Consider the following 15810-nt stretch of genomic DNA (forward strand, 5'->3'; position numbering starts at 1 on the left):
AAAAGAGGATAAATTAGAATGTTCAGAAGAGCTAGGTGATCTTGTAAAACAAGCAGATCCAACTCTTGCACTCTCTGTGTACTTGAGGGCAAATGTACCAAACAAAGTGATTCAGTGCTTTGCTGAGACTGGTCAGTTCCAAAAAATTGTGCTCTATGCTAAAAAAGTTGGGTACACTCCAGAATACGTTTTCTTGTTAAGAAATGTTATGCGTGTGAATCCAGATCAGGGTCTCGCATTTGCTCAGATGTTGGTGCAAGATGATGAACCCATGGCTGAGGTTAACCAGATTGTGGATATATTCTTGGAGTCGAATTTGATTCAGCAATGTACAGCCTTCCTGCTTGATGCTCTGAAGAATAATCGTCCCACAGAAGGTCCCCTACAGACTCGTCTCTTAGAAATGAACCTGATGTCTGCCCCACAAGTGGCAGATGCAATTCTTGGTAACCAAATGTTCACTCACTATGATCGTGCACACATTGCTCAGCTGTGTGAGAAGGCTGGTTTGTTACAGCGTGCCTTGGAACATTATACAGACATGTATGACATTAAGAGGGCTGTTGTTCACACACAGTTGTTGAACCCTGAGTGGCTTGTGAACTACTTTGGCTCCTTGTCTGTTGAGGATTCTTTAGAGTGTTTGAAAGCAATGCTTACTGCCAATCTCCGCCAGAATCTCCAAATTGTAGTTCAGGTAAGGACTTTTAAATTGTATTTCTTACGTATTTGGATATTTAATTTATTGTTAAAATCTTTGTACTGCTTTTATATAATACAAGTATCAGCCAGACATAGGATTGGAAATTTAATATTGTTTTGATTGTTTAAATTATATAAATATTGGTAATTACAGATTGCTACTAAATACCATGAGCAGCTGACAACCAATGCCCTTATTGACTTGTTTGAGTCTTTCAAGTCATTTGAAGGCCTTTTCTATTTCCTGGGATCAATTGTCAACTTCTCGCAAGAACCTGAAGTTCACTTCAAATACATTCAGGCAGCATGTAAAACTGGACAAATTAAGGAGGTGAGCCTATTGACAGTAAACAGCATGATTATAGCATTTGTCATGGAATTGAGTTGGGGAAAAATATCTGCATTTGCTAATGTGTGTATGCTTAGGGATATCATAGCCCATGCATTTTTTTTTTTAAACCTGTAAGTAATGCTAAAGGCATTTTAATCATGATTGACAAACAGTATGAACAGATCATACCACGGGCAGGATTTGAACCCGCGGTCAGAGTTTTTTTTGAGAGACTGACCGCGGGTTCAAATCCCGCCCATGGTATGGTTTGTTTGCAATCGTGTCGTTACGATTTCGTGAGTCAGTATGAACAGATTACTGGTTGATTAGTGTTAGGTGTAAATTAAGCACATATAATTGCTGCTCAAGATAAAACACTGGGCACTACATCTTCTAAATTCTGATGCATTTGAAACTCAGGAGTCTTAGTGCAAGGATCCAGGGGAGTTACTGAGTTAATATCTTGCTAATAATGACCCTGAAAACTTTATTACCATCATACAGCAAACTAGAAGTAGTTTTACGAATAATTTTATTTGAAAATATTTTCGGTTCCTTCAAGAAAATTAGAGGATTATAAAGGTTCAGTAATGCAGTAAAAATCTGCCCTAGGTCGAGAGAATATGCCGTGAATCCAACTGCTACAACCCTGAACGTGTGAAGAACTTCTTGAAGGAGGCAAAACTGACTGATCAGTTGCCACTTATCATAGTTTGTGATCGCTTTGACTTTGTCCACGACTTGGTGCTCTACCTCTACCGCAATAACCTGCAGAAATACATTGAGATATACGTTCAGAAGGTTGGTATAACATTTTCAGATTAGTGAGTCACTAAAATGAACAGTTTGTTCAAGTAAGTTATGGGGTAAGACAGTACAAGTGAATAAAAGCAACAGTCATTGATAGTGATATTTATAGTTTTAGTTTTGTACCGAAGTTATTTTTGTTGGAATTTTGTATTTCACAATTGTGGTTAGCATTTTCTGCAGTGTCTCATTGGCATTTAAAAAAACTATTTATAGGAAGGGAGGATTTTATTGAATATTTTGTCCAGCAGTATTTCTGTATAAAAATAATTTTGTTGAAAAATTAGGACAAGAGCCCTAAGCTAGATCCCATAACTCCAGACTCCCACCTATCCACGTGCAGTACTGTGTGTTTCTTATATTGTAAAATTAAACAATCCATAATGAAAATGGTATACAATACCGACAAGTTGAAGAGTAATGTTGCTGTGTCTGACAAGTATGATGAAAATAGTATAGGTCAAGATATTTCAGTAAAATCCAAAGCTGTATATTTGCATGGCCATTGAATGTTAAGACATCTAGACTGGATTGACTTGTAAATAATGTTAGTGCTGTTCCATGGGGAATTTGCCTTTGTATGGAGCATAATTCACAGGCAAAATACTTGCCTAAATATTCTGTTTGTCCAGGTCAATCCATCACGTCTACCTGTTGTTGTTGGTGGTCTGCTGGACGTTGATTGTGCCGAGGATGTAATAAAACAACTGATCATGGTTGTTCGAGGACAGTTCTCAACAGATGAATTAGTGGAAGAGGCAAGTTTATTTTTATTTTCACTATTGATCAAATATATAGTTGAAAAAATATATTGTTGAAAAAAAATTAATTTTTTTTTTTTTTTGTTTCACAAAGGTTGAGCATTTGCATGAACTTTCAGCTTAGGTACGATTATTTAATTTCATGTAACAGTAAATAAAATGATCATATTCACAATGCAGTATTTCCATATTACATATTCAGAAATTGGAAGTGTTTAATGTGGTATAAGTGTAGTGAATGCTGTATTAATTTTTTAATTTATTTTACTTTTGATATTTTCCTTGTATGCTGTTAATGTGATTGATTTTTAGTTTTGAAATACCTTCTTATCAACAAGCACTTTAAGCCAAATTGCAGTAAATCTTCTCACTGGTGCCTTATGAAAAATATCATTGTGAAGAAAGTATGGGAAAAAATTGGCCTGCTTTTCAGATTCATTTAGATTTGCTAGACTACATTTTTAATATTCTACTAGGTATTTGTTTTTTTACTCTGCATTCTAGTTGCAATTACTTGTTGGCATGGAATTTTGTAGAGAGGATAAATGTAGCCATACTGGACTGAGGTGGATGACTGTGGTTCTTGTGTTGTAAATGACAGTTGTCAGTAGTTGGTTGTACTGGAGTGCTCGGGTATTCTATAATGCATCTTTGGTCTGTTTTAAACTGAAGTATTTCATAGCACTGATTAGGCATCATCCATTTCCAGACTGCTTCAGAGCAATGCTTCTAGGAATGTCAGGGTTCTTTTCATTGAAAAAGTGCAGACTTGCTTATGCAACAGTTGCAGTATTAAATGTTTATATCCATGTTATTCTTTCTCATTATCTTTTTATCTTTTCTCTCTAAAATGGAGCCCAGTAATTTTTCTGCACTTGATTCTTCACCATCCTTTAACAGTTCATTTACGTCTTTCCCCCCCCCCTTCCCCCAACAAGTCGGCCGTCTCCCACCGAGGCAGGGTGACCCAAAAAAGAAAGAGAATCCCCAAAAAGAAAATACTTTCATCATCATTCAACACTTCACCACACTTACACATTATCACTGCTTTTGCAGAGGTGCTCAGAATACAACAGTTTAGAAGCATATACGTATAAAGATACACAACATACCCCTCCAAACTGCCAATATCCCAAACCCCTCCTTTAAAGTGCAGGCATTGTACTTCCCATTTCCAGGACTCAAGTCCGACTATATGAAAATAACCGGTTTCCCTGAATCCCTTCACTAAATATTACCCTGCTCACACTCCAACAGATCATCAGGTCCCAAGTATCATTCGTCTCCATTCACTCCTATCTAACACGCTCATGCACGCTTGCTGGAAGTCCAAGCCCCTCGCTCACAAAACCTCCTTTACCCCCTCTTTCCAACCCTTTCGAGGACGACCCCTCCCCCTCCTTCCTTTCTCTTTAGATTTATATGCTTTCCATGTCATTCTACTTTGATCCATTCTCTCTAAATGACCAAACCACCTCAACAACCCCTCTTCTGCCCTCTGACTAATACTTTTATTAACTCCACACCTTCTCCTAATTTCCACACTCCGAATTTTCTGCATAATATTTGCACCACACATTGCCCTTAGACAGGACATCTCCACTGCCTCCAACCATCTCCTCGCTGCTGCATTTACCACCCAAGCTTCACATCCATATAAGAGTGTTGGTACTACTATACCTTCATACATTCCCTGCTTTGCCTCCATAGATAACGTTTTTGACTCCACATATACCTCAACGCACCACTCACCTTTTTTCCCTCATCAATTCTATGATTAACCTCATCCTTCATAAATCCATCCGCCGACACGTCAACTCCCAAGTATCTGAAAACATTCACTTCTTCCATACTCCTCCTCCCCAATTTGATATCCAATTTTTCTTTATCTAAATCATTTGATACCCTCATCACCTTACTCTTTTCTATGTACACTTTCAACTTTCTACCTTTACACACATTCTCAAACTCATCTACTAACCTTTGCAATTTTTCTTTAGAATCTCCCATAAGCACAGTATCATCAGCAAAAAGTAACTGTGTCAATTCCCATTTTGAATTTGATTCCCCATAATTTAATCCCACCCCTCTCCCAAACACCCTAGCATTTACTTCTTTTACAACCCCATCTATAAATATATTAAACAACCATGGTGACATTACACATCCCTGTCTAAGACCTACTTTTACCGGGAAGTATTCTCCCTCTCTTCTACACACCCTAGCCTGAGCCTCACTATCCTCATAAAAGCTCTTTACAGCATTTAGTAACTTACCACCTATTCCATATACTTGCAACATCTGCCACATTGCTCCTCTATCCACTCTATCATATGCCTTTTCTAAATCCATAAATGCAATAAAAACTTCCCTACCTTTATCTAAATACTGTTCACATATATGCTTCAATGTAAACACTTGATCTACACATCCCCTACCCACTCTGAAGCCTCCCTGCTCATCTGCAATCCTACATTCTGTCTTACCTCTAATTCTTTCAATTATAACCCTACCGTATACTTATCCTGGTATACTCAGTAAACTTATTCCTCTATAATTTTTACAATCTCTTTTGTCCCCTTTCCTTTTATATAAAGGGACTATACATGCTCTCCGCCAATCCCTAGGTACCTTCCCCTCTTTCATACATTTATTAAACAAAAGTACCAACCACTCCAACACTATATCCCCCCCTTCTTTTAACATTTCTGTCATGATGCCATCAGTTCCAGCTACTTTACCCACTTTCATTCTACGTAATGCCTAACGTATCTCCACCACACTTACATTCTGCTCTTCTTCACTCCTAAAAGATGGTATACCTCCCTGGCCAGTGCATGAAATTACCGCCTCCCTTTCTTCCTCAACATTTAAAAGTTCCTCAAAATATTCTCGCCATCTACCTAATACCTCCCTCTCCCCATCTACTAACTCCCCTACTGTTTTTAACTGACAAATCCATAATTTCCCTAGGCTCTCTTAACTTGTTTAACTCCAAATTTTTTTCTTATTTTTATTAAAATTTCTTGACAGTGCCTCTCCCACTCTTTCATCTGTTCTCCTTTTGCACTCTATCACCACTCTTCACCTTTCTTTTACTCTCCATATACTCTGCTCTTCTTATAACACTTCTGCTTTGTAAAAACCTCTCGTAAGCTACCTTTTTCTCTTTTATCACACCCTTTACTTCATCATTCCACCAATCACTCCTCTTTCCTCCTGCCCCCACCCTCCTGTAACCACAAACTTCTGCTCCACATTCTAATACTGCATTTTTAAAACTATTCCAACCCTCTTCAACCCCCCCCCCCCCCCCTACTACTCATCTTTGCACTAGCCCACCTTTCTGCCAATAGTCGCTTACATCTCGCCCGAACTTCCTCCTCCCTTAGTTTATACACTTTCACCTCCCTCTTACTTGTTGTTGCCACCTTCCTCTTTTCCCATCTACCTCTTACTCTAACTGTAGCTACAACTAAATTTTGATCCGATATATCAGTTGCCCCTCTATAAACATGTACATCCTGGAGCCTACCCATCAACCTTTTATCCACCAATACATAATCTAACTAACTACTTTCATTATGTGCTACATCATACCTTGTATATTTATTTATCCTCTTTTTCATAAAATATGTATTACTTATTACCAAATTTCTTTCTACACATCGCTCAATTAAAGGCTCCCCATTTACATTTACCCCTGGCACCCCAAATTTACCTACAACTCCCTCCATAACATTTTTACCCACTTTAGCATTGAAATCCCCAACCACCATTACTCTCACACTTGATTCAAAACTCCCCATGCATTCACTCAACATTTCCCAGAATCTCTCTATCTCCTCTACACTTCTCTCTTCTCCAGGTGCATACACGCTTACTATAACCCACTTTTCACATCCAATCTTTATTTTGCTCCACATAATCCTTGAATTTATACATTTGTAGTCCCTCTTTTCCTGCCATAGCTTATCCTTCAACATTATTGCTACTCCTTCTTTAGCTCTAACTCTATTTGAAACCCCTGACCTAATCCCATTTATTCCTCTCCATTGAAACTCTCCCACCCCCTTCAGCTTTGTTTCACTTAAAGCCAGGACATCCAGTTTCTTCTCATTCATAACATCCACAATCATCTCTTTCTTATCATTTGCGTCTTTATTTACATCATTAAAGCCCTCGCAGTTTCCTAGACCCGACTTCTTATTGAGGGAAACGGGGAAACTATTCACCACAGGAGGTCATAACTCCTGCTTTTATTTATAATTGCTTAGGGCATCTTGTCCCATGCCACCTTTGTGCATAAATGCATCTGCAATGTTAAATTTGTCAGAATTCTTCCATGCTAGTCTCAGAGCTGACATCCATTGCTGCAGTGAGTCCTTATATTACCTTGTGTGTAGTTTCTTAACGTCTAGATCCAGTGGCTATATCAAAGATGTACTGGATGGTTAACCCTTTGAGGGTCAACAGGCCTTCTCCGAGACTCGTTCTCAGGGTCGGCCAAATTTAAAAAAAAAAAAAAAAAAATTTCTTATGAAAAGATAGTGTGTCTTTTCCCGATCATAATGACGCCAAAATTATGGGGATTTGATGGAAAACTTACGGAATTATGCTCTCGCGAAGTTAGCGGTCTCAGTGATGTTTACGCATCGGTGATTTTGCCCACTTTGAGCCCCATTTTCGGTCAATTCCACTGCACTAGTCGACAAAAATCATGAATATTTCGCTAGAACTCCATTCATTCTATCGAATGAGTGCAAGAAACCACCCATTTACTAATTTCATCTATCCAGTACAGTGGTCAGAATTTAGCAATTTTGCCAATTTCACACAAATTTCAAAAGATGTCAATTTCCGAATAGGGTCCAGAATAAACAAGATATATATTCCTGGCACTAAAATGACATTTCCTTTGTTCATTAGTCATGTCTCAAGGCCCCTCTTACATTCTTTTGCTTTCCACTTTGAATTTTTTTCTCAAAAAAATAGAAGATTTACTGTTATGCAGACTACTGCATTAGTGTAAAAAATGGTATAAATAATATTGGCACACTTGCAAAAGAATATTAGACTCAACAGTTGATGTGTATTGGACGCTTGGCATGATTTATTTACTTTTGAACTTTGGTAAAAATCGAACATTTCTGCTACTTTGAGCTCAATTTCATGGTACTTTTCATTTTAAAACCAGTCAAAATCATCTCAATTTCTGTAATATGTCTTCCATTCTATAAAGTGAGACCAAGAAAACTAGAATACAACAATAAATACCATACGAAAATACAGTGCAAAGTCGCTGTTTTATTCCAAAAAAACGGTCAAAGTTTTTTTTTTCTCATGCACTGTGTGCTGCAGGATTTTTTTTATACTGTGCACACTGACCACATAGACCCATTTTTTCATATGTAGGCCTACCAGCTTTCTCCCACTAGATTTGAGGGCGCTAGAATTTAGGCGTACTAGTACGTCAAAAACCCTGGGTTGTAAGCCGTACTAGTACGGCCGAAACCCTCAAAGGGCTAAAAGCAACCTTAACATTTGGGACCACAGTTTGCAAGATTGGAGGATGACTATGGAAGTTATCAAGAATGAGGGACTTGTGTATTTGCCAAATCACTGAGTTGGTAGGGCTCAAACCCATGGCAGGTGAGTCTACTCTACACCCCTGCAAGCCAGTGTGTTAACCACTGGGCCATGCTGGCCTCTCAAGAATGACGAGTCTTGAATGCAAGGTTCTTCCTGGCCAGGTTCATCTTCGCTACAGGAATAAAATAGTGCTTGATTTGTTCAACAAACAAGGATTCAGTCATCAAAGCTACCTTGTAAAATCACCAAATAATAGGCAAACAGGTTTTATCTTTAATTTTTAAAGAAAAGGGATTCTCTTAATTGTGCTATTAATTTCTCTTGGACTGAAGGTGCAGGCAGTTGGTATCAAACTTCATCTTCTCGAAGCATGTCTAATGGTTTCCTTTTCCTTTGATATCATCAGTCACTTGTTTTTCTTGGCACCTCTGTCATCATTGGTATTCCCTGTGAGTGCCATGGTTAATATTCAGAGAAGAGATTGGGTAATGAAAATACCTAAAATCTTTTGATAGTTAATAATGTAAGTGATGCTCCCAGAAAGCAACAGTTGATGATGGATGTAGCTGGGGGAAGATTCTTAGTGAAGAGAACATTCCATTCTTAGTGAAGCCACATTATCTAAGGAAAGAGTCCTACCTAGGGTAACAAAAGATTTAAGGTATTCGTTCATATATTGTATGTAAGTAATCTTGTTGAGAACTCTTAATCTTCATGAACTTTACAGGTTGAGAAAAGAAACCGCCTGAAGCTTCTCTTAACATGGCTGGAATCACGAATCCACGAAGGAGTCTCTGAATCAGCCACTCATGATGCCATTGCCAAAATTTATATTGATTCCAATAACAATCCTGAAAGGTTCTTGAGAGAAAACCAGAACTATGACAGCAAAGTTGTTGGTAAGCTGATATTTTCCTGGGTGCTTTTTAATGTCATTTTAATGTTTGCCATTCATAATGGCCCAATAATTTAGCCTTGCTGAGTGACCCAGCATGGTATATAGTGTTAACACACTTGGCATACATTTCACTAATTTGTCTTAATTGTTATTCGTATGAAAATACTTTTATTTTCTTGTATGTTTGTAAAATCTAAGAAGAGTAATATAGTAGTACAGTATTGCAAATGCAGCATTACTGCTATGTTTTGATAATATAACAGGTAGCTGCTTGCCTGTGTATTTTCATTTTATTAGACAGGCGTACTTTGCCTTAGCAAGGTGTGGGGTTAACCTCTCCACGATGCGGTGTTTGGCTTACTGTTGAACTCTAGTAGTCTGAGACAGTTAATATTCTAGTACAGGAACCAGTTCAGGTGCACCTGATGTAGTTCTTGCTCCTGCCTTTTGGCTTGCTGAAGAGAGCCTCGGTGAGAGGCCAAAATGCACAATATAGATACCAAAAATGAATTGTGAAAAAAGTAATAATACAGTAGGTGGAGGAATGAAAGGTCTACTGTATTCTACTGTTGTAGTTACAGGAAATGTCTGACTTTTAGCTAAAATTTGTTTATTTAAGTATCTTGCCTGCTGTTACTTTGTATATACCAATTACTTGTTTAAAAAATTATGTTAATCATGTGAACTAAACTTTATTAACCCTTAAACGGTCCAAACGTATATATACGTTCACGCGCGTAGCGCCCCAAACGTATACAGTGGACCCCCGGTTAACGATTTTAATCCGTGCAAGAGGGCTCATCGTTATGCGAAATAATCGTTATGCGAATGAATTTTCCCCATAAGAAATAATGGAAATAAAATTAATCCGTGCAAGACGCCCAAAAGTATGAAAAAAATTTTTTTTTACCACATGAAATGTTAATTTTAATACACACAAACTGAAAAAGGCATGCACAATTACATGACACTTACTTTTATTGAAGATCTGGTGATGATTGATGGGATGGGAGGAGGGGAGAGCATTATCTTCTTACTGTTTAGAAGGGGAATCCCCTTCCATTAGGACTTGAGGTAGCAAGTCCTTTTCTGGGGTTACTTCCCTTCTTCTTTTAATGCCACTAGGACCAGCTTGAGAGTCACTGGACCTCTGTCGCACAACAAATCTGTCCATAGAGCTCTGTACCTCCCGTTCCTTCAAGACTTTCCTAAAATGGGCCATAACATTGTCATTGAAATAGTCACAAGCACGGCTTGCAACAGCTGTGTCAGGGTGATTTTCATCTATAAAGGTTTGCAGTTCAACCCACTCTGCACACATTTCCTTAATCTTTGAAGTAGGCACAATGGATTCCACAACTGGCATAGGCTTCTCAGGGTTAGCCCCAAACCCTTCAAAATCTTTCTTAATTTCCATACTAATTCCCACCCTTTTTACCACAGGGTTGGCACTAGAAGCTTTCTTGGGGCCCATGGTCACTTATTTTCCACAAACAGCACCGAAAACACTGTAATAATACGAAATATTCCGAGTGTATGCTTGGATGTTACCGCGGAGGCTGGCTGGTAAACAATGGGACGGCCGGCACATGTGAGGGCACATTGGACGCGTCTCGGACGAAAATCGGTATGCGGGTTTTTAATCGGTATGCGGGGCAAAAATTTTGCGATAAAAGTAATCGTTATGCGGAAAAATCGCTATGCGATGCCATCGTTATGCGGGGGTCCACTGTATATACGTTTTCTTTGTCATTCATTCAACGTTGCCACAATAAGCCTGAGTCACCTAGACATGAGAGAATGGGTGTGCGCACTCACTGTGTGCCATATTAAAATAATTGGGGATGCCTGGGTACCATATGCTCTTTTTTTCCTTTTAAAAAAAAGTTTTTTTTTTTTTCTCTCAAAAAATTTGGGGCGCTACGCGAGTGAACGTATATATACGTTTGGACCGTTTAAGGGTTAATAATTGCTGAAAATCCAAGTTTCAAATTGGTGATTATAAATGGAAATATCTGAACTTGTTTAACATATTTTTTTCTCCAGGAAAGTACTGTGAAAAGCGAGATCCTCACCTTGCTTGCATTGCATATGAACGTGGCCAGTGTGACCGAGAGCTGATCAATGTTTGCAATGAGAACTCCCTATTCAAGTCCGAGGCAAGATACCTTGTGAGGAGAAGAGACCCCGAATTGTGGGCTGAGGTTCTCCAGGAGTCAAATCAGTACAGGAGACAGCTTATTGACCAGGTATGTGTCTAGTAAAAGTGTGTGTATTACTATATACACCTACCATCCGACTTACAACCGAGTTCGGTTCCGAGAAACCGGTCGTAAGTCGAAGTGGTCGTAAGTCGAACTTTACTACTGAATATCAACAAAACATTTTTGTAATGACTTTATTTTATTGTTTTATTTTGGTATTTCATGTTTTACTTTACTTTTTATGTTGTTAGTATTGTATTTTATACTGTAAGGTTTAGGATAAACACTGTACAACACAAATAATTGTTTATTTCCCAGAAATTTGGCATAAAAAACACGGTCGTAAGTCGAGTAGGTCATAAGTCGGATGGTAGGTGTATTTATTAATTAAAGGTGTTGCTAATAATAGGATACAGTATTTAGTACTGTATATTAACCAGGTGGAACAAGAGGCTGGTAACACCTGTATAAATTACTAAATGTGAAAAGAGGGAAAATTTCATGATTTCTTTCTTGGGTCACCCTGCCTTGGTGAGAGACGACCAGTAAGTTGGAAAAAATTAACCGGGTGGGTGGCTAGTAATACAAGTACATACAGTGGAACCTCGGCTTACGAGTGCCCCACCATACGAGTTTTTCAGGATATAAGCAGTTGCTTGGTCGATTTTTCTTTTCTGGATACGACCAAAAATTCAGGATGCGAGCTTCCCCATTAAATAATTTTTTTTAGACCTCCAGATCTTACAAAGATAAAAGTGAATATATAATTTTAGTTCATTGTCATGATGTATTATGTTGCTTTTACTGCTTAAGACTACAGTGGACCCCCGGTTAACGAACTTTTTTCATTCCAGTAGTATGTTCAGGTGCCAGTACTGACCGAATTTTTTCCCATAAGGAATATTGTGAAGTAGATTAGTCCATTTCAGACCCCCAAACATACACGTACAAACGCACTTACATAAATACACTTACATAATTGGTCGCATTTGGAGGTGATCGTTAAGCGGGGGTCCACTGTATAACTGCAATTGTGGGTACTGGAGTTTGTCGATGATTATGAACAGAGTGGAGAGTTGTGCTGTGGCCCTACTGGGCTGAGGTGGATGGTAGAGGTTCTGGTACTGAAGTCGATGGTTGTACTGGAGTGTGCATAAATTCTGTAATGGATTTCTGTTCTATTTTACCTTGCAGTACATTGTACAACTGACGGTAAGGCATCAGCTGCTCTAGACACCGTTTCAGGGTCCTCTCAGTTAAAAAGTCTAAATTTAAGTTATTCCATAAGTTGGTAGAGTCAGTCAGTTGAATCAAGTCAGTAAGTCACCACTTGTCACATAATGACATATTTTATTCATTCTAGAGTATATATCAGGTTTTAGTGTTATTTATATTGTTTATTATGTCAGATGAGTTGATAAATAAGCATCATATTGAAGTATTTTTGTCCTGCCTCTCAGAGCAGGAATTCCGCTGGAATGGATTAATGACATTTCAGTTAATTTAAATGAGGAAAATTGACTCGGCATATGAGCAGACCGGGATACGAGCAGTCACGGAACGGATTAAACTCGTAAGCCGAGGTTCCACTGTGTATCATCTTTCGAGGGAGTCTGGTGAGGGGCTCTTCATCCAAAGAACTAAATTTATCCTTCCTTTTCTTAGATCATACGTGAGTGCTTTCCATTATCCAGGCTGTGACCCTTTCCCTACAGGTTGAGTACTTCTTATCAGTTAAAATAAAATAAGTATTGACCAGATATGTGGATATGTGATTTTTAAAAAATAATCATTGTAATCTTGTTTGACAAGGGCAGTAATTAATAAAGCAAGCTAAGCAAATAGTTCACATTCTGTCAGGTTCAGGGTCATGTTTTTGTGCAGTTCAGGCATTCCTCTGGTGAATAATCAGTTATGTCCATGTCAAAAAAAAAAAAAAAGTTAAGAAAGCCTAGGGAAAGTATGGATTTGTCAGTTAAAAACAGTAGGGGAGTTAGTAGATGGGGAGAGGGAGGTATTAGGTAGATGGTGAGAATATTTTGAGGAACTTTTAAATGTTGAGGAAGAAAGGGAGGCAGTAATTTCATGCACTGGCCAGGAAGGTATACCATCTTTTAGGAGTGAAGAAGAGCATAATGTAAGTGTGGTGGAGGTACGTGAGACATTACGTAGAATGAGAGGGGGTAAAGCAGCTGGAACTGATGGAATCATGACAAAAATGTTAAAAGCAGGGGGAGATAGTGTTGGAGTGGTTGGTACTTTTGTTTAATAAATGTATGAAAGAGGGGAAGGTACCTAGGGATTGGCAGAGAGCATGTATAATCCCTTTATATAAAGGGAAAGGGGACAAAAGAGATTGTAAAAATTATAGAGGAATAAGTTTACTGAGTATACCAGGAAAAGTATACGGTAGGGTTATAATTGAAAGAATTAGAGGCAAGACAGAATGTAGGATTGCGGATGAGCAGGGAGGCTTCAGAGTGGGTAGGGGATGTGTAGATCAAGTGTTTACATTAAAGCATATTTGTGAACAGTATTTAGATAAAGGTAGGGAAGTTTTTATTGCATTTATGGATTTAGAAAAGGCATATGATAGAATGGATAGAGGAGCAATGTGGCAGATGTTGCAAGTATATGGAATAGGTGGTAAGTTACTAAATGCTGTTAAGAGTTTTTATGAGGATAGTGAGACTCGGGTTAGGGTGTGTAGAAGAGAGGGAGAATACTTCCCGGTAAAAGTAGGTCTTAGACAGGGATGTGTAATGTCACCGTGGTTGTTTAATATATTTATAGATGGGGTTGTAAAAGAAGTAAATGCTAGGGTGTTCGGGAGAGGGGTGGGATTAAATTATGGGGAATCAAATTCAAAATGGGAATCGTCAGTTACTTTTTGCTGATGATACTGTGCTTATGGGAGATTCTAAAGAAAAATTGCAAAGGTTAGTAGATGAGTTTGGGAATGTGTGTAAAGGTAGAAAGTTGAAAGTGAACATAGAAAAGAGTAAGGTGATGAGGGTATCAAATGATTTAGATAAAGAAAAATTGGATATCAAATTGGGGAGGAGTAGTATGGAAGAAGTGAATGTTTTCAGATACTTGGGAGTTGACGTGTCGGCGGATGGATTTATGAAGGATGAGGTTAATCCATAGAATTGATGAGGGAAAAAAGGTGAGTGGTGCGTTGAGGTATATGTGGAGTCAAAAAACGCTATCTGTGGAGGCAAAGAAGGGAATGTATGAAAGTATAGTGGTACCAACACTCTTATATGGATGTGAAGCTTGGTTGGTAAATGCAGCAGCGAGGAGACGGTTGAAGGCAGTGGAGATGTCCTGTCTAAGGGCAATGTGTGGTGTAAATATTATGCAGAAAATTCGGAGTGTGGAAATTAGGAGAAGGTGTGGAGTTAATAAAAGCATTAGTCAGAGGGCAGAAGAGGGGTTGTTGAGGTGGTTTGGTCATTTAGAGAGAATGGATCAAAGTAGAATGACATGGAAAGCATGTAAATCTATAGGGGAAGGAAGGAGGGGTAGGGGTCGTCCTCGAAAGGGTTGGAGAGAGAGGGTAAAGGAGGTTTTGTGGGCGAGGGGCTTGGACTTCCAGCAAGCGTGCATGAGCGTGTTAGATAGGAGTGAATGGAGATGAATGATACTTGGGACCTGACGATCTGTTGGAGTGTGAGCAGGGTAATATTTAGTGAAGGGATTCAGGGAAACCGGTTATTTTCATATAGTCGGACTTGAGTCCTGGAAATGGGAAGTACAATGCCTGCACTTTAAAGGAGGGGTTTGGGATATTGGCAGTTTGGAGGGATATGTTGTGTATCTTTATACGTATATGCTTCTAAACTGTTGTATTCTGAGCACCTCTGCAAAAACAGTGATAATGTGTGAGTGTGGTGAAAGTGTTGAATGATGATGAAAGCATTTTCTTTTTGGGGATTTTCTTTCTTTTTTGGGTCACCCTGCCTCGGTGGGAGACGGCCGACTTGTTGAAAAAAAAAAAAAAAGTTGAAAGTATTCAAGGTGGTTAGAAAAGGCTTTTGAATTTTATGATAAGACTCTTGAATTTCAATTTGTTTTATTCCAAAGTATGGTTCTTTGTCTCCATTTTCTGTAGTCACATTTCTTGAGAAAAGGTTCTTCATCTGCAGTTGAAGTATGATTTGCATTTCCATTGGAACATTCTTGATTTACATGACTTGTATGTCCTTTTGTTCAGTGGATTTCAGCTAAATTATCTATACATTAATTTTGTGTGTCCTTGAAAAACTTCATTAAAGACTAATGTTTGACGATAGCCCTGTATCTTCGTTTAATATTTTTATTTCAGGTTGTGCAAACTGCATTGTCGGAGACCCAAGATCCGGAGGATATATCTGTTACCGTGAAAGCTTTCATGACAGCTGACTTGCCCAATGAACTCATCGAACTCCTGGAAAAAATTGTGCTTGACAATTCAGCATTCAGTGATCACAGGTAAAATGACGTATATAAAATTAACTTTATTTTTATTAT

The 15810-nt window shown here is 38.5% G+C and overlaps 2 protein-coding genes across 2 annotated transcripts in view; one reads left to right on the forward strand and one right to left on the reverse strand.

Annotated features, from left to right (window-relative positions):
• Chc (clathrin heavy chain) overlaps positions 1-15810 on the forward strand; it is a 61669-nt gene that overhangs the window by 18833 nt on the left and 27026 nt on the right. The window contains exons 9-15 of the mRNA XM_070102730.1: positions 1-697; positions 857-1033; positions 1646-1834; positions 2473-2598; positions 8921-9092; positions 11138-11340; positions 15626-15771. The exon at positions 1-697 is cut by the window's left edge and continues 236 nt beyond it. Coding sequence (XP_069958831.1) covers positions 1-697; positions 857-1033; positions 1646-1834; positions 2473-2598; positions 8921-9092; positions 11138-11340; positions 15626-15771 — 1710 coding nt within the window. The remainder of the gene's footprint in view (positions 698-856; positions 1034-1645; positions 1835-2472; positions 2599-8920; positions 9093-11137; positions 11341-15625; positions 15772-15810) is intronic.
• LOC128702152 (uncharacterized) overlaps positions 12159-15810 on the reverse strand; it is a 173650-nt gene continuing 169998 nt past the window's right edge. Inside the window, exon 4 of the transcript XR_011394324.1 lies at positions 12159-12320. The gene's annotated coding sequence lies outside the window, so the exon portion shown is untranslated. The remainder of the gene's footprint in view (positions 12321-15810) is intronic.

Source organism: Cherax quadricarinatus, chromosome 83 (genome assembly GCF_038502225.1).
Source record: "Cherax quadricarinatus isolate ZL_2023a chromosome 83, ASM3850222v1, whole genome shotgun sequence".
NCBI classification, from domain to species: domain Eukaryota; kingdom Metazoa; phylum Arthropoda; class Malacostraca; order Decapoda; family Parastacidae; genus Cherax; species Cherax quadricarinatus.